Below are 23,233 nucleotides of genomic sequence, written 5' to 3' on the forward strand. Positions count from 1 at the left end.
CGACTGCTCACCAGCCTGAAAAAGGCCCCCACCCCGGGATCACCTGTCTACCGCCCGCCCCCATCTCCGTACAAGGGGTAACAGAACCTCTTTGGGAGTCAGGGTATAGGAGTTCCTGGGCAGCTACCCCTTTTAAAACCATTGCTCAACTTCACAATGAAATCACCCCACCACCTGGCCTTGCATTGCCTTGGGTTTGGGGTTCAGAGACTAGGATGCAGTTTGTGTCTGGAGTCCCCCATCCCGTAACAGGAGATAATAAGGTAATGAACAAAGGGTTCAAGCCTTACCTGTCGTTTATACCAGACCTCTTCCTGGTGATGTCTTTGTCTTTAGGCCTGGTTGAAAGGAACATCTCTGCATAGGGCTTTTCTCTGGAGAGGGTCTGGGTCTCTTCCTTCTCACTGCCCCCAATAAGAGGTTCTCAGACTTTCCTTCAGCTCCCCAGTTCTTCCTGCTCAGCTCTGCAACCTGTCAGAAGTGTGATGGGCTGGTGGAGAACGCCCCTCTGATCCTGGTTATGAGTCTGGCTCTGTTCTCAGAGGTCTGTCTGGGTGTCAGAGCTTGACCAACAGCTGCTGGGTCTGTGGCTCCTCTCTACACCAGCCTGAGGCTCTGGCTCCCAGGCTTCTACCTTTGACCTTTTGGACAGGAGATCAGTCTAGGGGCTTAGTGTCTGGCCCTGGGGGAATTGACAGCCTGTGACCTAGTTCAGCTGTCAAGCTCTTAGCTCTGTCATTTACCTTTTCTTTCAAGGATCTCTTTACACCTCCCACCAAAAGGTGCGCTTTTTTCTATGGTCGGGGTTGAGGAAAAGGGGATCAAAAGATAAAGTTAGCTTCTTTGCACAGTTTTACACGAGAACTGAAGGCTAGGGTGCTAGGTCGCATAATATGGAAATATTTAAGAAGCCCCAGGCTTGCCTGTGTCCAGTACAGTCTCCTCAAGAAGGGTAGATACTGGCTTGCTATTTCCACCTGGCTGGGCAGTAGCTGTCTTTTTTCCCTTCTAGGAGGGCATGTGAAGACATGTGCCCTATATTGCTTCTTTGCACCTTTCTTATCAGGCTATATTATAGGGGGAATCTTGACCTTCCACACCATTACTCAAAGAAGTAGACTGCTGTCTCCCTTAGAGCATTCCAGATGTTGCTTCTGTGGCCTGATCCCTATGAATCTTCATAATTTTACAACTCTAGGTGCCATTGGCTAAAGATCTGGATCCTGCAGCTCCATTTTTAGGGTGTAGTTGAGGGAGAGTAGGAAGCTGCCTATATTGCCAGCACCCAAGACTGGCAGTAGGAAGCTGAATGTCATCTTCTTGGTGAGGGGCACCTCAGGCCTTCCTTCTGCCGTTTTCTTTCTAAGAGATTAGGCATGTGGGGGAAGAAGACACTATTTGTATTCCAGATGCTTCCAGAGCTTCTGGGAAAGAAAGAAGGGAGATGGTGGAAAATTGATTTGGGGTCTGTTTTTCTCTCCTTTTCCCTATTTCCCCAGTATATACAAGCCGAACCACCCACCAACAAGTCCCTGTCTAGCCTGGTTGTACAGTTGCTACAATTTCAGGAAGAAGTTTTTGGCAAACATGTCAGCAATGCACCGCTCACTAAACTGCCGGTAAGTGCAAAAAGCAAGGGGGCAAATCCAAGAAGGAGTTGTCTCTTGTGTTTTTGTAAATCTTCTAGTTTTTGAGGTTTGGGTGACTTCCTACCATCCCTTTCCCTGGTTGGGGTGTTACTGGCTTGGCAGAGCCCCCAGTTTACCATCCCCTTTGTCCTAGTAATAGTTCATGCAACAGGTTATCTCGAGTATTGAAACTCAGTCATGAAACTCATGGCATGGTGAGAACGTGAGATTTGGATTTGCACACTCTTGTGTTCAAATCCTTGCTCTACCACTTGGTGTCTCTGTCATCTTGGACAAGTCATTTATGCCTTTTGAGTCTTGGTTCCTTTATCTCTCGATGGGATTAATATACCTATGTTGTAGGTATTACCTGTAATGATTAACGAGGAAACCCAGTAAAGGGAATCCAGCAAGGGACATGGTGGGGCTTTGTAGATATTGGTTTCTTTCTCTCCCCTCTTCTAGGCTACAAGATAGAATGGCACAGGGGTTAAAGAATTCCAGCTTTGAGAGGGAGATCAGTTCAGCATAAGATTTTGTGAAAGGATTGTTAAATCATAAGAGAATTTAGGATGTAATTCTCATATACTTCTTCCCTGTCTCAATTTTGTAGATCAAATGTTTCCTAGATTTCAAAGCAGGAGGCTCCCTGTGCCACATACTTGCAGCTGCCTACAAATTCAAGAGTGACCAGGGATGGTGAGATGCCTTCTCTTCTCTTTGTACTTCTTAACATTTAGTTTAAAGGGAATCCCCCTTTATGAGGGTCTTTGTGGGGTGGGAGAGAGTAGACATTCTTGCAAGTCTTTTACTTTACGAGATAGCGGACCTGACCTGCTAGGTCAGAAAAGTGGCTGGGAGTCAGAGCCAAGATTCTCTAAGAATGAGTGAATATGTATATGTGTGTCAGTGTGTGTATTGTAGAGGAAAAGGGATTCTTAGGTTGACATCTCAAGCCTTTCTTTATCCTTTCGGACTAAGTACAAAGTGATTTGTGGAGTTGAGATCAGTGAACCCCAGATCCCAGGTGATTTTGGCACAGCTGAGGGCAAAATTGCCTCCTAATCTCCTATGTTAAAATAATCACATATGCTAACCTCGTCCCCAGACTTGAGCTATACCACTCACTAGATTATTGCTTCTTTACAAGGCGGCGTTACGATTTTCAGAATCCATCACGCATGGACCGCAATGTGGAAATGTTCATGACCATTGAGAAGTCCTTGGTGCAGGTAATAGTCAAGAACTCTGCCACTTATCTCCCTTCCCTGGATGAGAATCCAAAACACCCCTTCCCTATAATCTCATCCCACTTATTTCTTCTCCCCACAGAATAATTGCCTGTCTCGACCTAACATTTTTCTGTGCCCAGAAATTGAACCCAAACTGCTAGGGAAATTAAAAGACATTATCAAGAGACATCAGGTGAGTGGGTGGGTGAGGAGAGGTTTTAGAAACTCCATGACTCTTTTTCTGATGTTTTGCATACAAGAAGCGGCCCCGCGGTAGCCCTACCTATTTGGAAGAATATTAGAATTAAAGCTTTAAGCCTCTGTTTCTGTTTCTCTGTTTCTCCCATTCCCATTCTTGGCAGGTTTAGATCACTGTTCCTAGAGACTGCATAGGCCTGAGGGGAAAAGCATCTATTTCCATTGAGCTAGAGATTGCCTGATTTTAGATAAATGAGATCTTTGCTCTCTGGAACTCTGTAATAACAAGCAGCTATCATTGGGACATACAGTGACATAAACTTGACTGTTCATTTCCCATATGTAACAGATTATCTGTTCAGAGGTTTATCTGTAGCAGTTTAAAATTCTTTGATTTTTCTCCATTATTTGCAAAGTCCCAGCTGTTTCTCTCTGCCACTCAGCTGATGTGTATTTAGAGAATGCAAACCAACTTTCATACTATTCTGATACCATATGATTATGAAGGCAGATCTGTGGTTAAATCTTACTTTGGTTTATTTACATTCACGACTAATTCAAAGAGGACCACACTTACCTGCTTCTCTTTATGTCATCCAGGGAACAGTCACTGAGGATAAGAACAGTGCCTCCCACGTTGTGTATCCCGTTCCAGGGAACCTGGAGGAAGGTGAGGCCTGGGTTTCTTGGTCACTGCAGTGGATGGCTTGGACTAGGAGATGGAGGACCACTCAGTAGCTGTGTAGTGCCTCGGCTCCTCCCTCCTTAGAACCCTGAATCTTCTTAACCGCCTTTGCTCGTATTCCCGAGTCCCCTGCTGCGGCAGGTGTTGTGTACAGAGTTCTTTGGTGTATGTACCCTTTTAGCTCGTGTCTCACCCTGCTCTGTCTCTGTCCCCAGAGGAATGGGTACGGCCAGTCATGAAGAGAGATAAGCAGGTTCTTCTGCACTGGGGCTACTATCCTGACAGGTGAGGATGGGATCTGGGGACAGGTTTAAGTACAAGAGCCAGACGGAAAAGCCCTGGAACGTCTAGTAAAGCAAGAAGGCACTCTTCGAGGGTTGTTTTTCACTCTGTTAATTTGTTCTCCCACCTATTACGTGAACCCTCTTGTCTGTCCTGTGGGAAGTTTGGGCTTACTGGACAAAGCTTAGACTAAAAGCATTGGGGCTTTGTGTGTGAGATGGTTATCCTAGTATGAGTTTTGGTAAGTAAACATTAGAGATAATCTAAATGTCTAACAGTGGGGAAATGTTTCAGCAAATTTATATATCTAGTCAGTGGGCTATTTTACAGTATTTAAAGTGGTAGAGATAGCATACGTAATTTATAGGTAAGTATTGCAAAAAGTAGGATGTAAAATGACATGTAGTATCATTGCCACTATGTAAAAACAAAATAATAGGAAAAAAAATTGTAGAAAAACGTTACTGGAGAACACATATATACTGAATGCCACAGTGCTTGTGTTAGGATGATTCCTTTCTTCTATTTTTGAAATGTTTTGTAATCATTTTTATTACTGTATAGTGAAAAGAATCCCAATATTAATTGGAAAAAATAATCATACTCAACACACCATACAAAAAGTAACCCAACAACCCGATACTTTTTGTAAATGGGAAAAGTAAAAGGTTTGCCCTTTATTTTTCCACAACTTTATCCCATTGATTGTGCTTCACGCTCAATTTCCCATGGCAGTTATGACACGTGGATCCCAGCCAGTGAAATTGAAGCATCTGTGGAAGATGCTCCAACTCCTGAGAAACCTAGGAAGGTGAGCTTTCCTTGTCCACCCTCCCTCCCCCAAGAATACCAGGGCCAGACCGCTCTCAGAGGTGAACAGAGAGGCTCCTGGGCCCTTGGGTTCCTCTGTTAAGGGTCCCCAGACAGAACCGAGGACTTCCAGGCCTCTCCCCAGGGCAGTCTGCCTTTGTACTTCAGGTTCATGCAAAATGGATCCTGGACACAGACACCTTCAATGAATGGATGAATGAGGAAGACTATGAAGTAAATGATGACAAAAACCCTGTCTCCCGCCGGAAGAAGATTTCAGCCAAGACGCTGACAGATGAGGTGAAAACTCTTTTTCTTTTCTCCTGAGCCCTTAGCACAAGTCTCAGAACAATCTTCGCTGGAGATTGTTGGCTGACATCTGCCCCAATTCTTCAACCTCTCAGGTGAACAGCCCAGATTCGGACCGACGGGACAAGAAGGGGGGGAACTATAAGAAGAGGAAGCGCTCCCCCTCACCTTCACCAACCCCAGAAGCCAAGAAGAAGAATGCTAAGAAAGGGTAGGCCAGCCCTTAACCGGCCCCTGCCTTCACTGCTGTGTCCACTCCCTGGTTAAGGAAGGAAGGACTAATCCCCTCCTGTAACTACCAGGCGCTGGCCAGCAAGGGAAGAGGAGATCTTTAGCTATCCAGTGTCTACTTCCGGTCCTGGCCACTAGTAAACTCAAAGAGAGCTTAATCTGCAGATGAAATGTCTTCGCCTCTTCCACTTACTTTGTAGTGATCAGTTTCTTCTTTGCTCAGTTCTGCCGTCAGGGTTTTCTCTCCCTTTTTTCTTCCTTGCAGTTATTTTTTTTAATTAATTTATTTTTGGCTGCATCTAGTCGTGGTTGCAGTGCTCGAGGTTGCTCGAGATCTTCCTTGCAGCTCATGGGCTCTCTAGTTATGGCACACGAGCTCTAGGGCATTCAGGCTTAGTAGTTGTGGCGTGGGCTTAGTTGCCCTGCCTCATGTGGGATCTTAGTTCCTGGAGCAGGGATCGAGCCCACTTCCCTGCATTGGAAAGTGGATTCTTAACCACTGGACCACCAGGGAAGTCCCTTCCTTGTAGCTTTATTGCAATGTAGCTGACATACAGCCCTGTAGAAGTTTAAGGAATACATCATGATTTGGTTTACGTACATTGTGAAGCGATCATCAAAGTACATTTGGTAAACATCTTTTGTCTCATGTAGATAATAAATTAAAGAAATAGAAAAATAAGTAAAAAAATTTTTTTCCTTGTTCTGAGAACTCTCAAGATTTGTTCTTTTTTTAAAAATTTTTATTTATTTGTTTATTTTTTGGCTGTGTTGGGTCTTCATTGTTGCATGGGCTTTTCTCTAGTTGCGACAAGAAGGAGCTACTCTCAGTTGTGATGAGCACACTTCTCATTGAGGTGGCTTCTCTTGTTGCAGAGCACGGACTCCAGAGCACAGAGGCTCCAGCAGTTGCGGCTCCCAGGCTCTAGAGCACAGGCTTAGTAGTTGTGTTGCAGGAGTTTAGTTGCTCCGTGTCATGTGGGATCTTCGTGGCCCAAGGATTAAACCCGTGTCTCCTGCATTGGCAGGTGGATTCTTAACCACCGGACCACCAGGGAAGCCCAGGATTTACTCTCCTAACAACTTTCGTGTGTACCACACAGCACTGTGAATTATGTTTATCACATTGTACCTCTCAGTCCCTTTGGGAGTTTTTCTTGCTTCCTTTCTTTCCATGGAACTCACCTTCCAGGGAGTCCTTGTCCAAAGATGCCTGGATTCACTTTCACTCTCTTTCCTTTGCAGTCCTTCAACACCTTACACCAAGTCAAAGCGAGGCCACAGAGAGGAGGAGCAAGAAGACCTGACAAAGGACATGGATGAGCCCTCACCGGTCCCCAATGTGGAAGAGGTGACATTGCCCAAGACAGGTATGGGCCAGGCCCAGCTCCAGGGATAGAGACTCTTACCCTTCAACTTAGCTGGTTATTGAAATCATAGTCATCACCACAGACAGTCCTCTAACTTCATTTCCATGTCTGAGTCATGGACCATGCTGTCTCCAAACTTCTTTTATTACACACCAGAAAGCTCAGTTGGTAAATAATCCACCTGCCATGCAGGAGACCCTGGGTTGGGAAGGTTCCCCTGGAGGAAGGAAAGGCTATCCACTCCAGTATTCTGGCCTAGAGAATTCCATGGACTACAGTCCATAGGGTCGAAAAGAGTCAGACATGACTGAGCCACTTTCACTTTCAATGTCAGTGAGATATACTTGAGCACAAATTATACACATGTAGTGTTCACCACTACTTTTAGGAACATTATAAAACATACGTTATGTAAAATTAGGAAAACATAGAGGATAAGATTAAAAAATAGAGGTTCTAATATTCTCGGCCTGTGTTCCAGTGGACCCTCTTTTGCAACCCCACTTTGGAGACTACTGCTCTGCACTACTGCTTTATGTCTGTATTCCACAGACATCCAGGAGTGGGTTTCAGGACTAGGGTGGGGAAGGCCACTGAGAGAGGAGTTCCAGCTTTCACCCCTTCTTCCATCAGCGCAGCTCTCCTCTCTGTGTTTTCTCGGGTGAGCTCCTGTGTATGAATTCAGTGGAGGAAAATGTCCTCTGCTTTCAAACATGTTTAAGATCCAGCCACTCCTCTACAGAATGATTTGGTCAGACTCTGTCAGTCCAGGAGGAACTTAAAGACTTCTAGATGGAGATAAGGGGCAATTAAAGACAAGAGTGATTAATGAATGTTCGTAAAGTAGAAGATGCTTCTTTATAAGAAAAAGCTTGAGTAAAATGAATCTTTGATGGGGGAAGGGGAAAAGTTTCAAGCTCTAGAATGATTGTGACTGGAGTAAGCTATTACATTTTGTGATCAGATGGAGCAGACTTTGGGAGAAAGTGAGCTCTCTGGAACTGTTCACAATGGAGAGGCAAGGGCTTGATTTAGACAGAACCTCTCTGTTAAAATGACTCTCTTCCCCTGGCAGTCAACACTAAGAAGGACTCAGAGTCAGCCCCAGTCAAAGGAGGCACCATGACTGACCTGGGTAAGATGGGGCGCTCGGGGCAAGGCAGTCAGAGCCTAGAGGTGGGGGCGGGAGGCCAGTCCCTGCCCCTGGCCTACCGGGGCCTTTCCAAAAGCGCACTTGTTCTCCAGACCCTCAGGCAGCACCAACCTTCTCTCTTGCTGTCTCTCTCTTTCAGATGAACAAGAGGATGAAAGCATGGAGACCACGGGCAAGGTAGAGCCAGTTTAGAGGGCCCCTACCTTTCCCTGTGATTCTGCCTTGTGATTATAAAGTTCCTTTCACCCAGAACTTTCCACTGCCCAGACTCTTCCCACCCTAGAACTCATTCTCACTGTTGCTCAAAACTCTGAGCCTTTTGAGTCCCAAGGCCCATAACTGTTCAGTTCCATCCCATCCTTAGTGCCCACGTTCCCAGGGTTGGGGAGAAGCAGGGGGTTGCTAAGGGCTAAACGAGAATGCTGAGAGTCCAGCAGCCTCCATACTCATAGGATGAGGACGAGAACAGCACAGGCAACAAGGGAGAACAGACCAAGAACCCAGACCTGCATGAGGACAACGTGACTGAGCAGACCCACCACATCATCATCCCGAGCTATGCTGCCTGGTTTGACTACAACAGGTATCGCTGCTCCAGCTCCTCACTGAAGCCTTTTTTCCTGTGACCACGGGTCAGCATGTTGTTCCTTCTCCCGCCTCCAAATAAGTTCCCTCTTACTCAGCCAGCAAGACTGGGGTACAGTTCAGCTGTAGGGGAGCTCCTGGTCTAGTTCTCAGACCCAGGCCTCCCGTTCCTTCTTGCTGCCCCTTCTTCCAGACGTTTCCTCTCATTGGGGTCCCATCTCTCATCTTTGGGGTCCCATCTCTCCACTCGAGCCTTCTCATCGCACCCTGGCTTCTCTTGCAGTGTTCACGCCATCGAACGGAGGGCTCTCCCTGAGTTCTTCAATGGCAAGAACAAGTCCAAGACTCCAGAAATGTAAGACACTGTAGCTCGTGGTTCTCTTCCTCCTGTCCCCATTGGCTCCTCCTGATCCAAGTGGGCAGACACTTCTTGAGCTTCCTACATGAGCCAGGCCCTGTGCTAGGCTCACGGAGACATGCTGTCTGCCCACAGGCAGCTCCAGCCCAGCACTGTGACCACTGCCTCTGGGATCTGCTGGGGGCTGTGTAAAGCTTGCTGTTCTGTTCAAAACAAATATTTGCTTCCCCCTGGGCTCAGCTGTGTTTCCTCCCTCTGTTTCTTTTAACAGGGTTTAGAGCTTTCCATCCAGCCTTACCTGTGCTGTCTAAAATGCAAATATCTCCAGCATAATTAATCTCTTTGGCTAAAGTGTAACTGACTATTACTGGTCCCATAGAGTAGGTTTTGACAGAAAAAAATGGGAAGAAGAACTATTAAGACCCAGTCTGTGAATTAAAGGATGGAGAGATGTGTTTTGTAAAGTCTGGGCCTGGGGCTCAGACATCTTCATGTCCTTCGAGGCTCCTCCTCAGACCAAACCTGCCTGGCTTTAGTTTGGTGGTTTTCTGTGGTTAAGAATGTTCCAGGATAGATACGGTTGGGCAGGTGGGAGCTAGTGCTGAGCCCAGGCACCCTGAGGACTGAACGCATTGGCTTCCTAGCTATTCCTCAGCTCCCCATCTCCCTGCTCCAGGGTCCTTCCACCGTGTTTCTTTCCCCACAGCCTGGTATGATTCTCTTCTCCTCCTCTTGCTGAGGAAAGCAGTATATAAAGAAGCCTTGCTCTCTCCAGAGGCAGTAGTGACAGATGACATGAGTTCCACTTGATCTGCAGGCAGAGTTGGAACTAGAACTCTTTACACTTTGCACTCTGGGTGTAAAATACCAAACAACGATAATGGCCTATATGTGTTGAGTGCCCTTTATCTCCCAGGCATTATCCTAAGTATCCTACATACCTTGACTAATTTAATCTTCACATCAGCTTTAGCTGTAGCTCTTACTATCTTCAGTTTACTGACAGGGAAACTGAGGTGTGGAGGGCGTCAGTCACTTGCTTATAGTTACACAGCTCGTGAGTAATAAAGCTGGGGTCTGAGTCCTGTAGTCTGCCTCATGTTCTCAAACGTTACGTTACGCCGCACAATAGCTGCCATTTTTGGAGCTTGTACAGCATGCCCAGCACTATTCTGTATCTCTATAGACCTTTCTATTCTCAACAGACACTTCATTTTACGGTTAAGGTAACTAAGTTTCAAAAATTTAAGACCATCATAGTATAACTAGGATTTTAACGTAGACCTTTCCACGTTCAAAACATGTATTCTTAAGGCTGTGCCCTGCTAACTAGGTGGAGGCACCCCTAAGGACTTCCCTTTAACATCTGCCTTTGGAATTAAGGGCACTTTCTCTTTTTGATTTCTTTTCCAAATGTTGGATGAGGGAGTGCCCTGTTAGCCTAATGGGTTAGGATTCTGGGCTTTCACTGCCAGGCCCCAGGTTCAGTTCCTGGTCAGAGAACTGAGATCCTGCAAGCCATGTGGAATGGCCAAAAAAAAAGAGTTGGACGAAACATCCCCAAGCACACACAGCCAAGGAGATAACTCATTTAGCGAAAAATCCCATCGAGGGTCTGAACCCCTCATGTCTAGCACACAGGCGACCCGCAGTGTGTATTGAGTTGGATGAGGCATTCTCTGTCACACATGAAGGCTGTTCTTCTCTTACCAATTTTCCCTACCCCTCAGCCCTCTCACCGTTCACATCTCTCTCTTCTCAGCTACCTGGCCTATCGGAACTTCATGATTGATACTTACCGGCTGAACCCCCAGGAGTATCTCACGTCCACCGCCTGTCGCAGGAACCTGGCGGGTGACGTCTGTGCCATCATGAGGTGGGTCTGCAGCTGAGGGGTGGCAGAGGCTCAAGGACGATGCTCACAGATGCCTCTTGGTCGAAGTAGAGAGGCTGCTGGCAAGGAGCATAGGGGATGAGCAGGAAAGACACTGCTAGAGAAAGGCCAAGTTCAGGCTTGGGTCAGGGTGACTGAGGGGGTGCAGGGCGCTCTCTGCAGTGTGGCGGGAGGAAGAAGGAGCACATCTGTAGTGAAGGAGCCCATCCGGTGAGAGAGGCAGGAAGCAAGGTTTAGCTGATGGGTGGATATGGAGAGAGGCCCTGGTGCGCATGGGGACTTGGCTGTCCCTGGTGTGTAGGAGCTGGCAGGAAGCCGTATCTCCCAGGGAGTAGAAGGAGCAGAGAAGAGGGTGCCCCCGGCCCTGTCCTCGTGTGTGACCCAGTCTCTGCCTCTCTCCTCACAGGGTCCATGCCTTCCTAGAACAGTGGGGTCTCATTAACTACCAGGTGGATGCCGAGAGTCGACCAACTCCCATGGGGCCTCCGCCCACCTCTCACTTCCACGTCTTGGCAGACACACCATCCGGGCTGGTGCCACTGCAGCCCAAGACCCCGCAGGTAGCGTGAGGGGCTGCGGGGACGGGGTGGAACTGGGCAGACGGGCTTCTTTGGACTTTTCTTTTTCTGGTTTTTTAGGGTAATGTTTCAGGAGTGTTTGAGGCTTCTTCCTTTTCCATGGGATGCAAAGGGCCACAGGAATCAGTCCCATGTATTTAGCACCCTCTCTCAGCCTTTGTACCTAAGACTGCAAGGACTTGCTGAGGGAGAAGAGATGCTTGTTGTCCTCGGGGAGCAGACAGGCTAATGTAGGGGATGGAGCAGATAGAGAAAAATGGCTTACAATTCAGTTGCATGAAATTTTTTAACCTTGTCACGTTTCCAGCATTTTTTCATTTTTGCTTCATAATTTTTATCACTTCCATTTTTTTCCATTTCCATTTCATACATTACAAAAATTGTTATGTGGCTTGCCCAGGGTCAGACATGTAGGATTAGAACCTACTTGTCCAGCTCCTAAGAGAACCCGTAAAGATACATGTGAATACAAATGGATATCATGCCAATTCCAGGTCTAATTAACCACTCAGGGAATACGGAACTGTGGCATGAGTGCCCCCCGAGCTTCGGGCTGCCCAGCATTTGGTCTTGAGGCCTCCAGGGCCTCAGCCTGGTCATTTTGTGCCCAGCCTCCATGACACCAAGCTCTGTCCCCCAGGGCCGCCAGGTTGATGCTGATACCAAGGCTGGGCGAAAGGGCAAAGAGCTGGATGACCTGGTGCCAGAGACGGCTAAGGGCAAGCCAGAGCTGGTAGGTGGGGTGTAGACCCCGCTGGGCTGCTTCTTTGCCCCTTTATTGGGGGGCCCCTGCCCGGGAAGAAGAGCCGTGAGAGCAGAGGAGCTACAGCAGTGAGGAAGTCCACGCAGGGGTGTCCCTGGCTGTGGGAAGGGAGCCCCTTCTGTCTGTCCTCTCTCTCTGTCTGCCCCTGGCTCCTGGCAGTCACTCGGAGTCACCTCTCTCTTTCCCTTCCACAAATAGCAGAACTCTGCTTCCCAGCAAATGCTCAACTTCCCTGACAAAGGCAAGGAGAAACCGACAGACATGCAGAATTTCGGTCTGCGCACAGACATGTACACGAAGAAGAACGTCCCCTCCAAGGTACAGGGTGGTGGGCACCTGGGGTCGGGGCTCCTCCTCCTGCAAGGCTGCAGGCTCTTCCTGCTGACCCACCCGTGTTTCCCCTGCAGAGCAAAGCCGCAGCCAGTGCCACTCGAGAGTGGACGGAACAGGAGACCCTGCTGCTCCTGGAGGTAACTGGGGCCAGGGAAGGAGAGTCCTGTGAAAGGGAAGTGGCCAGGGTGCCGGCCGCACTTGGGAGTGGGGAGGGCGTGACCTCGCCCTGTCTCTCTCCTTCCCAGCGCCCATCATATACTCCCCCAGGGGCCAGCTGCCGGGCAGGGACTGAGACCATTTTGTCAGTCCCCTGTCCTTACCAAGTGCTACTTGGAGATTCCCCTTGGGCCTGGCAGAGTATATAAATATCACAACCCAGAGAGCTCTGAAGCAGCTCTGCTTAGCGGGGTTGAGGACGCTGACCTTTGAGGGAGGTGGCTACTGGAGTAAGTGAGGTTGTGTCTCCACCACCACCACCAGGCACTGGAAATGTACAAAGATGACTGGAACAAAGTGTCAGAGCACGTGGGAAGCCGCACACAGGATGAATGCATCTTGCATTTTCTCCGGCTTCCCATCGAAGACCCGTACCTGGAGGACTCAGAGGCCTCCCTGGGCCCCCTGGCCTACCAGCCCATCCCCTTCAGCCAGTCAGGCAACCCCGTGATGAGCACCGTTGCCTTCTTGGCCTCTGTCGTCGACCCTCGAGTGGCCTCAGCTGCTGCGAAGTCAGCCCTAGGTAACGCGCAGGGCTCCCATCCCTCTTGGTTTGCATTTGAAAGGCTGGGTACTCTGACTGTGGAACCCCCTCAAGTTCACTGCCCTACTGGCCTTGTCTGCGGCTGGCATCAGCCCAGGCAACGGTCCAGCTCCACGCAGGCAGAGATGAAGAGCTGGGTTTGTGAGGGAGCTCTCACAGAGAGTGCCAGAACTGCCTACCTGCCTGCTCCCAGCCTCCCCCTCTCTGGGTCTTACAGAAGAGTTCTCCAAAATGAAGGAAGAGGTACCCACAGCTTTGGTGGAGGCCCACGTTAGGAAAGTGGAAGAAGCCGCCAAAGTGACAGGCAAGGCAGACCCAGCCTTTGGTCTGGAAAGCAGTGGCATCGCAGGGACCACCTCCGATGAGCCGGAGAGGATCGGTAAGGCTTGCCGTGTTCCCCAATTCCTCCCTTTTTACCAGCAGCCTCAGCCGCCTGGCCTCCCCATACCATCCCTGCCTCCACCTGACCTCAGAGCATGAGACGGATGGGGTGAGTTGGTGGGGTGTTCATTTTCCTCAGGGCTTTACTTTAGGTACCGTGGCTCCCCACTGGTCCTCTCAGTAAGATCTTGGCTAGAAGGGGCAGTTGGAAGAGTGTTGTAGACCAACTGTCAGACATCTCCTGTTTCCTCTTCCCCTGGACCCAGAGGAGAGCGGGACTGATGAGGCACGGGCGGAGGGCCAGGCCACAGAGGATAAGAAGGAACCCAAGGTACAGCGGGATTGACACGGGCTGGGAAGGCAAAGGGGTCCAGCGTGGACCAGGGAAGGGGAGCCGGCTCCACTGAGCTTGGGCAGGCGAGGGCTGGGCTTGGATGGGGCTCGCAGCCTGGATCCAGGCCCTCTCCCAGATAAGAGGTGTAAACTCAGCTCCTGGTCTGGGCCCGCTGTGTGCGAACCAGCACCCTGACACTCCCCTTTTTCCTTTCCCTGGGACTCCAGGAACCTCGAGAAGGAGTTGGGACTGTGGAGGAAGAAGCAAAGGAGAAGACCAGTGAGGCACCCAAGAAGGACGATGAGAAAGGGAAAGATGGCGACAGCGAGAAGGAGTCAGAAAAGAGTGACGGAGACCCGACAGGTGAGCCTCACGTGGTGGTTGGGGTTCAGAAAGGAAGCCAGGCTCTAGGGCTCACGACCCTTTTCCTGGCCCAGCGGATCCTGAGAAGGAGAAGGAGCCCAAGGAAGGGCAGGAGGAGGTGCTGAACGAAGTGGTGGAGTCAGAGGGGGAGAGGAAGACGAAGGTGGAGCGCGACATTGGCGAGGGCAACCTCTCCACCGCCGCCGCCGCCGCCCTGGCTGCTGCCGCCGTGAAGGCCAAGGTAAGGCCTCAGCCCCAGGGAAGGAGGTGCTGCTCCTCATCGCACGGTACCTGGAGGGAAGCCTGCCTTGTCATCCTTACCCAGTGCTGGCCTGTCTCCTGTCCCCTTTGGATCCTGAGAGGAACGCTTGGTCACCTCTTACCTCTTTTAAGCCTTTATCATTAGGCCTGTCTCGCAGTTTATTTATTTATTTGGCTGCACTGGGTCTCCGTTGCAGCATGTGGGCTTCTCTCGTTGCAGAGCGCAGGCTCCAGAGCGAGAGGGCTTCAGTAATTGCAGCTCACGGGCTCTGGTTATGGCAGTTGGGGCACGTGGGCTTAGTTGCCCCACGGCCTACGGGATCTTAATTCCCTGACCAGGGATCGAACCCACTTCCTCTGCGCTGGAAGGTGGATTCTTAACCACCAGACCACCAGGGAAGTCCTGATTGGGCCTGTTTCCACCCTCTCAATTATTTGACCTTTCCTTATCCTTTGATATCCTCTCTTTTTTCATGTTCTTTTAAAAACACCACTCAAGCCTGCGCTACTCTCTGGGTTGTGACCACAGCAAGTTCTGTCTTAAAGCCTGTCAGCCCCCACACCACCCTTCTCTGTTGCCCAGTGTCTTCAGCTGGGTCCTCGCACTGATGGCCACCCCACCCTTCCTTCCTTAGCACTTGGCTGCCGTTGAGGAGAGGAAGATCAAATCTCTGGTGGCCCTGCTGGTAGAGACCCAGATGAAAAAGTTGGAAATCAAACTCCGGCACTTTGAGGAGCTAGAGACGATCATGGACCGGGAGCGAGAAGCAGTGAGTCGAGTCCCCTGGCGGTTGGCGGGGCCCCACCTTGGCAGTGGGCTGGGCCGCAGTTTAGGGCAAGGAGAGCAGCAATACAGAGAACCTGAGGCTGACAGTATCACAGCAGAGCAGACCAGCCCAGACCAGGGCAGGAGGAGCCAGCCTGGGCGGTTAGGGACAAGTGACCCACAGGTACAGCCTGGAGACTGAGGTCCCACAGAATGTCAGCCCCAGGGTCAAGTTTGCCACATCTCCAGGTCCTTAAAGGGTGCTTAGTCCACGGTAGACTTGGCTGTGGAGTGATTGTTGAGTGATTAAACAGGTTTAAGGCATGATGAGAGGGTAAGGGCTTCAGAGCCAGGGGTTAAAGTTGGAAAGGGAACAGGATGGACATGGTGTCGACTCATTTTGATTCTTAGAAGATATAAAAGTAGAAGATAAGGACTCTGATCCTGAACTCCTCAATTGAAGATATCAGATATCCAATATGGAGACGTCAAAGTTGGCTAATGCTTCAAGCATCTGACAAATGAAAATTGAGAGATTTCCAATCAAGCATAAAAATCCTGAGTGAGAGCAGAATAAAGGCCAAAGTTCAGAGGCTAGTGAGGTGATCTGGGAGGGCTTCCTAAGAATTGTGAGTTTTTCTTCAGTTTTGAAGGAGGGAAAGAACATGATTTGACTAGAGGAACTTGGTTGGTTGGTGGGGTAGGGGTTGGTTTCCAGATGAAAGTAATGACAAATTCAAAGCTTTGGAGCTGAAAATGAACAAAGGCTACCACCAGATTAAGTCCACTTGTCCACTGCAGTGAGAAGCCATGTGGGCAGCCAGAAGACCTGGTGGGGGGAACTGGAGAGGGGAGGGGAGGCGAGAACAGCGGAAGCCAAGCACAAGGCTGAGGTTTGGTGTGGGGATCGCCAGAATGGGAGGCTGGGCTTGTCAGAAGACAAAGCAGGGGGCAAGGTGTGTGCCTTTGGGGTCTCCAGCCCCCGGGTGACAGCTCTCCGTCGGCCCGGGCAGCTGGAGTACCAGAGGCAGCAGCTCTTGGCCGACAGGCAAGCCTTCCACATGGAGCAGCTGAAGTACGCAGAGATGCGGGCCCGGCAGCAGCACTTCCAGCAGATGCACCAACAGCAGCAGCAGCCACCGCCAGCCCTGCCCCCAGGCTCCCAGCCTATCCCACCGCCAGGTGCTGCTGGGCCACCCACTGTCCACGGCTTGGCCATGGCTCCAGCCTCTGTGGCCCCGGCTCCTGCGGGCAGTGGGGCCCCTCCTGGAAGCTTGGGGCCCTCCGAACAGCTTGGGCAGGCAGGGTCAACTGTGGGGCCACAGCAGCAGCCACCAGCTGGAGCCCCCCAGCCTGGGGCCGTCCCACCAGGGGTACCCCCCCCTGGACCCCATGGTGAGTGATGGCTTCTGGAACTCTGGCTGAGTGGAGGGGTCCGGGGGAATGTTCCAGTTCCCCTTAGAGGCAGTGTGTGTTAGGTCTGGAGATAAGGGTTGACCTGTTTCTACAGATCCTCCTTCACCATGGCTATTCCCTAAGTCAGCAGGGCTCCCTCCCCAGAGCCAGAGTTTTGGAATTTTGTTCGAAGGATTTATCACTCAGTTCTAGTATCAGGAAAGGGGAAGGTGGCCTAGGAGTGACTGGGTTATCCTCACTGTGTGAGTGAGTTGGTGAGGGAGATTGTATGCCTCCAATCTTCTCCATCTCTCCTCTTCATTCCCAGGCCCCTCACCGTTCCCCAACCAACAAACTCCTCCCTCAATGATGCCAGGGGCAGTGCCAGGCAGCGGGCACCCAGGCGTGGCGGGTAATGCTCCTTTGGGTTTGCCTTTTGGCATGCCGCCTCCCCCTCCTGCTCCATCCATCATCCCATTTGGTAGCCTAGCCGACTCCATCAGTATTAACCTCCCGCCTCCTCCTAACCTGCATGGGCATCACCACCATCTCCCGTTCGCCCCGGCCACTCTCCCCCCACCTAACCTGCCTGTGTCCATGGCGAACCCTCTACATCCTAACCTGCCGGCGACCACCACCATGCCATCTTCTTTGCCTCTTGGGCCGGGGCTCGGATCCGCCGCAGCCCAGAGCCCTGCCATTGTGGCAGCTGTTCAGGGCAACCTCCTGCCCAGTGCCAGCCCACTGCCAGGTGAGAAGGGTCCTGGAGGGGACAAGGGGCGGGAGAGGGCTCCACAGGGTGGACTGGAGGGCAGGTGGGCTCGGGGCTCGGGTACCAGGGCTTCCAGGATCCTTTTTTTGAACGCCGTGGTAAAATTAGAATACAGGAGGGAAGGGCCTCTCTGGCTGTCCTCCACCATTCCCCAGCCTGGCAGCTGGCCCCTGGGATGACGCTGGGGCCTTTCACTGGTGGGTCACGGAGGAGTCCTGTGACACAGAGCATCTCAGTTGTAAACTGGAAAAACGGCTGCTTGTTTGCATGATGACTGCCGTCCCGTTTGCTTGTTCCCGTCACACTCAAGTGCCCCATTTAGAGAGTTCCCTGGAGGGCAGGAGGACAGTTAAGGGTGTAGCAGTTTTCCCAGCGTGTGGTGGGAGAGGGCACTGGGAAAAGAAGTTGTCCATCGGGGGTGCTCTCTCATCTCCCGTCCATTGCATGCCATGCCTGGTTGCGTGTCTGGTGGCCTGGGTCTGTACCCTCTCCCCTGCTCACCTCAGCTGATGCAACTTGCTTCTCTCCACAGACCCAGGCACCCCCCTGCCTCCAGACCCCACGGCCCCGAGCCCAGGCACAGTCACCCCCGTGCCACCCCCACAGTGAGGAGCCAGCCCGACATCTCTCTCCCTCCTCACCCCCCACGGAGATCAAGTTTCCAGGAACAGCCCCGTCCCCACCACTGGGACCCTTCCCCAGCCTGGAGAGTTCGTCACTACGTAAGGAAAGTCCTCCTGCCCCTCCAAAGCCCCCACCGTGCCTGTCAGGGGCATGCATTTTTATATTTGATGATTCAAGGACTTCTGTGGAAAAGATGTTTCTAATGTCTGGGAGAGAAGATAGGATGGGGACGCTGCCCTCAAAGGAAGGGCTGGGCAAAGGTGTTTCTACAAGGTCCTAATTAACCACTGTTAAGGGTACATCCCCACAAAACTACTGCATTTTTTATGGATTGAAAAAAAAAAAAAGCCCTTTAAAAGGAAGTAGAGATTTAAAAAAGCCCTCCAACCAGTGAGAAAAATCCAACTTTTACATTTTTTGGAGGAGGGAGGTGAGTTTTAGGAAAGGGGTATTAGGTTCTGGGGAGAGCTGATAGGATAGGGTGCAGGCTCCGTCTCCTCCGGCCCCTCATTAGTGACCGAGTCAGCTCCCCACCCTCCTCGGCTGCCCCGTTTATTCCCACTCCTCTCTCCTGCTGCTTCCTCAGTGTTGCTGTTTAGGCCACCCCAGCTCAGCCAATGACCCCTTTCCCTCTGAATGTCAGTTTTGTGTTTTTAAAAGTCTCCTGCGTAGTTGATGTCAGAGTATGTCTATTTGGTGGGGAAACGTCTTGGGGATTCCTGTGGTAGGTAGTGGAGGAAGAAAGGGCACGTGGGGCTGTGTGGCCCCCTCCCCGGGCTCTGACTCCCAGAAGATGCGGAGAGGGGAGCACCAAGAGAATGGGAAGTTTTAAAAGCGTGGAATTGTCAGAAAAGCACTTAAGCACCTCCTTCTTATGACGTGGTGGGCCACTCTGTCCCCTCTTCCCTCCCACCACACCCGTCATGGCTGGTATCGGGGAATTCCCTGGGATTTGGGGCAGCAGCTGGGTAGGGATGCCCAACCTAGGGGCATGCCAACCCCCTGATGGCAGCTCGTGGCTCAGCTCTGCACCCCAGATTCCAGTGCCCCCAGTACCAGCTGTCCCTCTTTATCCCTGATGTGATGACAACAGTGATCCCAAGGCTTTCCACCAGTTCTTGGTCCCTCCCACCAGGCCCTTTGTTCCTCTTGTCCCCATGTTTCTCTTCCTCTGCGTCTTGGCACCTTTCTTCTGTTCAAAATTTTCTGTAAATTTTTTTTCTTTCTTTTCCCTTTTTTTTTTATAAATTAATTTGCTTTCAGTTCCATCTTGTGGATGCCTTCTGTGTTCTCTTACCCGTGGCTGTGAGGCAGGGGGATCGGGCTGGAGCATCACCCCAGGAGTCCTCCAGCAGCACTGGGCGGGGCTGGAGGGACGCCCGGCCAACACTGGGCCTCTCTCCACAACGGGCCAAAGGCAGCACAGCTGTCAGGGCTGAACAGCCGTGCAGGAGCTGGGGAGAGGCTCTCACCTGCTCTAAAAATAGCCATTTAAGACTTGGAAGGACACCTCACAACCTGGAAATTTTGTCTATTTATCCTTTCAGTAGTGGTGGCTTCATGTCTTCCCTTATTAGGCGGGAGAAGGCAGGCATCTCAGCTGCTTGTTATTGTTGGCCCTGGGCCTCGCTGAAGTGACAGGCCCAGGCAGTACTAATATGGCCTGACTTTCACTCCAATAAACAGTTCCCGGGCTCCCTGACAAAAGACCTTCCATGCCAGGGAGGGCTAGGAGAGGACTCAGCCCCACATGGGATAGAACAAGGGTGGCCAGCCTTAGTCCTACAGGCATTTATGGCTTTCCTAATCCCCCCAAGGTAGCCTTTGTAGCACCGATGAGTGAAGCCAGCATCTCTTAAATGAGGCAAAAGTGGCTCCTACAGGCCCTTGGCTGGCTTTCCGCAACCTCTGGTCCACTGACCTTTCATCCTGCTCAGGAAGAACAGCAGAACTGCACATAGAGCAGAGAACAAGTTTATTTGGTGAATGCTGATGGTAGACATCATCCAAGAGAGAGAATCTGGGGAAAATACTGTGACAAGAGAACCTAGGAAGCCTCTGGGCTACATACACAATCTCCCACAAGGAAGGTGCAGTGTCCACGCACACTGGGAATATCCTCAGCCATTCAGCACCATGCGGACGAGCTCTGTGGAAAGGAGAGGGGGGTGAACAGGAAGCAGGGCGAAGGGGAGGGGTCCGCCAGGGGCCAGGAGACCACAGACCACAAAGGCAGCGTAGGAAGGAATGTGCCCACGACAACCAACCTTGGGGTCAGTTTGCAGTACTCTCGACCCCCAGCTCCCCTCCCACCAGCTGTTAGTTCCCCCTGCCCCACCCCGAGCAGCAAGAACACAGCAGAGGCAGAAGAGTTCCCAACTACACCTACAGCTACTGTCAGCCACTGGGGGGAGGAGGAGACAGAGTTTTGGGTTAGGGTATCTCCAAGCTGCCCAGCGGAAAGAAGAGAAGACCTACAGCAGCACGGTGGGGCAGGCAACCCACCCTCCCTGCCAACCACGTGATCCTGAGCTAAAGGATCACCATGAAGCCAGACGGGGGTAGGTAGGCTGGTGTGAGTTCCCAGACACCAGCACCCTGGAAGCCAACCAAACCTCAGACCCAGTTCTAGGAGAGGAGGAGGTGCCACACCCCCAGGCTGTCTGCCTCTTTGAGGAACCCCTCCCCTCCCCAGTCAGCTCCATGCAGAGGCATGCCGGGAAGAAGTCAGATGGTAGTAGAGGAAGGCAGGGGCTAGAGAGCAGAGGCTGGGGAAAAAAACACTGGGGAGGTCAACTAGAGAAGGGGGGCTGGGAGGAGCCGTACCCGCCCCATGGGCCCGTCACCCCGACAGGATATGCCTCACAAACGCTGCAGGAAGGAAGAGACATTCATGGTGAAGACAAGACATAGACGTGGGGTGAAGGGGTCAGGCAGTGAGGAACTGGACATCCATTTTTACTTCCCATCCCTTTCCCACCCTTCAGGCCACAGGAGCCCTTCCTTTCCTGTCACACCCCTCTGGCCTCCCATTCCTGGGCGGGGCTGGGCCCTGCCCCTTGCCTCCTGTCACTTTTAGGAGCCTGAATCCAGGGACAGGGAAAGCCCTCAGTGCGGTGCATGACCTGCCCCCATATGGCTGCTTCCTCCGTGAGACCGCCGGTTCATCCCTCACCTTCATAGTTGATACAGCCATTGCTGTCCTCATGCCCTGCCACCAGCATCTCTACTTCTTCCTCTGTCATCTTCTCACCTGCAGAGAGGAAGGAAGAGCGAGCATTCTGGATTTGGGTGACACCGAGGTCTCTCAGGTGGCACCTCAAGAAGAAAGGGCAGAGCCTCACCCAGTGTGACGAGAACGTGCCGGATCTCAGCACCCATGACGGTGCCGTTCCCTTCCTTGTCAAACACCCGAAGGCCTTCAACATAGTCCTCATAGGTGCCCTGGTCCTTGTTCTTGGCCACAGTCTGCAGCATGGGTAGGAAGTGCTCAAAGTCCAGTACCTTCACGTTCATCTCTGCCGAAAAGGAGGTGGAAGCTAAGTCATATGTGTTCTCAGGACTGGGGGTTAAGGGGCTCCCACTCCAGGCAGGAGAAATCTGTGGGATTTGCCAGACAAGACCCGCTCGTGTTTGGGGCCTAGGAAGATAAAAGGAAGCTATTAGCTGAAGACTGCGGGCCCCACCACAGTGCAGAGTTGTTCTTAAGGACCCTCACCATCACTCTTGGGGTTCCCCAGGACTTTGAGCACCTCGGCGTTGGTGGGATTCTGGCCCAGGGCCCTCATCACGTCCCCACACTGACTGTACAGGATCTTGCCATCCCCCGTTCGGTCAAACAGCTGGAAGGCCTCCTTGAACTCTGAGGATCCAGATAAACATCAGTATGGGACACACAGATGTTAACCCAAACCCTCCTCCATGGTCCCCACCGCCCATTCAACTTTGATCATGCTGAGGAAATCAGATATTTATAACACTGTACACCCAACCCCTGTAAGAGGGATCCAGTGTCCCTTCCTCCCAACTCAGGTGTCTCACATAAAGACCTGGCCTTCCTCAACGCTTAGCAGAGTGGTTCCGGCCACTTACATACCCTCTCCGCCTGCAGCAAGCCTGCCCAGCCTCCTCATTACACGACTCAGGGCAGGAATTTGCCACCGCCCTGTCTGGGCCCTGTCCTTATAAGGAAGTGGGAGCAGCGGCCTGGGACTGGGGTCATCCCAGCCTGCCACTTCTCACCCCTCTAGTACAGGGTCCTTTCAGAGGGTACTGCTACAAAGAAGTATCCTCAGCAAACTCCCCTGTTGCACTTTCACAAAAAAACAGGTCACTGCTGTTTACAGCCTTTACAATTCCAAGCTGAGGGGACAGGGTAGTTACCACAGGAGGAAAAGAGGCAGAAGTAGCTGATTAAGGAACACAGGAGCACAAACAGCTTAATACACCGTCCCCAAGCCCCACACACAGCAGGCATTAGTGATCAAGTTGTTTCACACAGCCACATCACCTAAAACTCACCCAGTGCTTGGGGATCAGATCTAGAGTAGAAGGGAAGGGAGGAAGAAAGAGTGAGAAAAGAAAATGGAAGATCCAGAAGGAAGGAGAAGGGAACCCACCAGGTACTCCCCTGGGGGTGCTAAAGAGATGACAGGTGAGGGTGAAAGAGCTAGAGGGAGTGTCCCTCTCCCTAACATGACCTCAACAGAGGTCAGCGATTACCTACCTGCGGTCTGATCCTCGGTGAAGTCACACTGCTCAGAGAAGACGAGAGTGGTCAGCATCTTAACTCCAATACCCCCAGCTTCCGTCCCAGTCCCAAGAACTCTGAATCACAAACTCCTATTCCATGCTGGGGACTCGCTTCCCAGCAGGGTAGGATCCCAGACACTCCAACCCCACCTCCAACCTTCGAGGGCCTCAGGTTCATTTACCCGCTACTCTCTGCCTTCTCCCCGCCCCCTCTCCCCGGCTTCCCGCCTTTCGCCCCAAATCCCGCTCATCCTCTCGGCCCCGGGCCCCACCATCTTGACGCTCAGCTCTACGGGACCTTTTCCTGCAGTAATGGCTCCGGTTCCTGGCCCAACCCTAGTCTTAGTACGTCCTAATGACGTCACCCCAGCTGACCCAACCAATAGGGATCCTGGCCCGGGTTTATGCAGATGACG

The 23,233-nt window shown here is 51.5% G+C and overlaps 2 protein-coding genes and 1 long non-coding RNA gene across 11 annotated transcripts in view; 1 reads left to right on the plus strand and 2 right to left on the minus strand.

Annotated features, from left to right (window-relative positions):
• Positions 1 to 588, minus strand: part of LOC105612393 (uncharacterized) — a 25,280-nt gene extending 24,692 nt beyond the window's left edge. The window contains exon 1 of the long non-coding RNA XR_006059565.2: positions 291 to 588. This is a non-coding gene — a long non-coding RNA (uncharacterized LOC105612393). The remainder of the gene's footprint in view (positions 1 to 290) is intronic.
• SMARCC2 (SWI/SNF related, matrix associated, actin dependent regulator of chromatin subfamily c member 2) overlaps positions 1 to 19,333 on the plus strand; it is a 19,976-nt gene extending 643 nt beyond the window's left edge. The window contains exons 2-29 of one of the 7 annotated variants that reach the window (XM_027967587.2): positions 1,500 to 1,619; positions 2,242 to 2,327; positions 2,779 to 2,860; positions 2,961 to 3,053; positions 3,659 to 3,728; positions 3,959 to 4,028; positions 4,761 to 4,836; positions 5,004 to 5,135; positions 5,240 to 5,355; positions 6,621 to 6,745; positions 7,821 to 7,880; positions 8,038 to 8,075; positions 8,351 to 8,481; positions 8,767 to 8,838; positions 10,604 to 10,717; positions 11,142 to 11,295; positions 11,954 to 12,046; positions 12,275 to 12,394; positions 12,484 to 12,546; positions 12,890 to 13,148; positions 13,387 to 13,548; positions 13,817 to 13,881; positions 14,112 to 14,247; positions 14,322 to 14,488; positions 15,144 to 15,278; positions 16,288 to 16,669; positions 16,998 to 17,420; positions 17,974 to 19,333. In XM_027967587.2, coding sequence (XP_027823388.1) covers positions 1,500 to 1,619; positions 2,242 to 2,327; positions 2,779 to 2,860; positions 2,961 to 3,053; positions 3,659 to 3,728; positions 3,959 to 4,028; positions 4,761 to 4,836; positions 5,004 to 5,135; positions 5,240 to 5,355; positions 6,621 to 6,745; positions 7,821 to 7,880; positions 8,038 to 8,075; positions 8,351 to 8,481; positions 8,767 to 8,838; positions 10,604 to 10,717; positions 11,142 to 11,295; positions 11,954 to 12,046; positions 12,275 to 12,394; positions 12,484 to 12,546; positions 12,890 to 13,148; positions 13,387 to 13,548; positions 13,817 to 13,881; positions 14,112 to 14,247; positions 14,322 to 14,488; positions 15,144 to 15,278; positions 16,288 to 16,669; positions 16,998 to 17,420; positions 17,974 to 18,050 — 3,621 coding nt within the window. In that variant the 3' untranslated portion in view covers positions 18,051 to 19,333. The remainder of the gene's footprint in view (positions 1 to 1,499; positions 1,620 to 2,241; positions 2,328 to 2,778; positions 2,861 to 2,960; positions 3,054 to 3,658; positions 3,729 to 3,958; positions 4,029 to 4,760; positions 4,837 to 5,003; positions 5,136 to 5,239; positions 5,356 to 6,620; positions 6,746 to 7,820; positions 7,881 to 8,037; positions 8,076 to 8,350; positions 8,482 to 8,766; positions 8,839 to 10,603; positions 10,718 to 11,141; positions 11,296 to 11,953; positions 12,047 to 12,274; positions 12,395 to 12,483; positions 12,547 to 12,889; positions 13,149 to 13,386; positions 13,549 to 13,816; positions 13,882 to 14,111; positions 14,248 to 14,321; positions 14,489 to 15,143; positions 15,279 to 16,287; positions 16,670 to 16,997; positions 17,421 to 17,973) is intronic. The other 6 variants (XM_027967591.2, XM_027967588.2, XM_027967592.2 and 3 more) reach the window with 6 other exon arrangements.
• Positions 19,334 to 20,023: 690 nt separating this feature from the next.
• Positions 20,024 to 23,131, minus strand: MYL6 (myosin light chain 6). 3 transcript variants are annotated; one of them, XM_004006590.5, is made up of 7 exons: positions 23,090 to 23,131; positions 22,792 to 22,819; positions 21,784 to 21,927; positions 21,410 to 21,583; positions 21,241 to 21,318; positions 20,892 to 20,936; positions 20,154 to 20,214 (listed from the first exon to the last, which is right to left on the minus strand). In XM_004006590.5, exons 1-6 carry the CDS (start codon positions 23,090 to 23,092, stop codon positions 20,908 to 20,910), a joined length of 456 nt encoding a protein of 151 aa, XP_004006639.1. In that variant the 5' UTR covers positions 23,093 to 23,131; the 3' UTR covers positions 20,154 to 20,214; positions 20,892 to 20,907. The 3 variants fall into 3 exon arrangements, with proteins under 3 accessions (XP_004006638.1, XP_060268982.1, XP_004006639.1); XM_004006589.4 differs by lacking the exon at positions 20,892 to 20,936 and having other exon boundaries at positions 20,024 to 20,214; XM_060412999.1 differs by having other exon boundaries at positions 20,024 to 20,936.
• Positions 23,132 to 23,233: the final 102 nt, after the last annotated feature.

Source organism: Ovis aries, chromosome 3 (genome assembly GCF_016772045.2).
Source record: "Ovis aries strain OAR_USU_Benz2616 breed Rambouillet chromosome 3, ARS-UI_Ramb_v3.0, whole genome shotgun sequence".
Classification (NCBI taxonomy): domain Eukaryota; kingdom Metazoa; phylum Chordata; class Mammalia; order Artiodactyla; family Bovidae; genus Ovis; species Ovis aries.

Bases quoted from the DNA above. Each gene is read 5' to 3' on its own strand.
- MYL6 (XM_004006589.4), bottom strand. The intron at 21,319-21,409 runs GTGAGGCTCTGC...TCCTCTCTGCAG, and splicing joins GCACGTTCTCGTCACACTGG to GTGAGAAGATGACAGAGGAA. The intron at 20,215-21,240 runs GTGAGGGATGAA...TCCTTTCCACAG, and splicing joins TGGCTGTATCAACTATGAAG to AGCTCGTCCGCATGGTGCTG.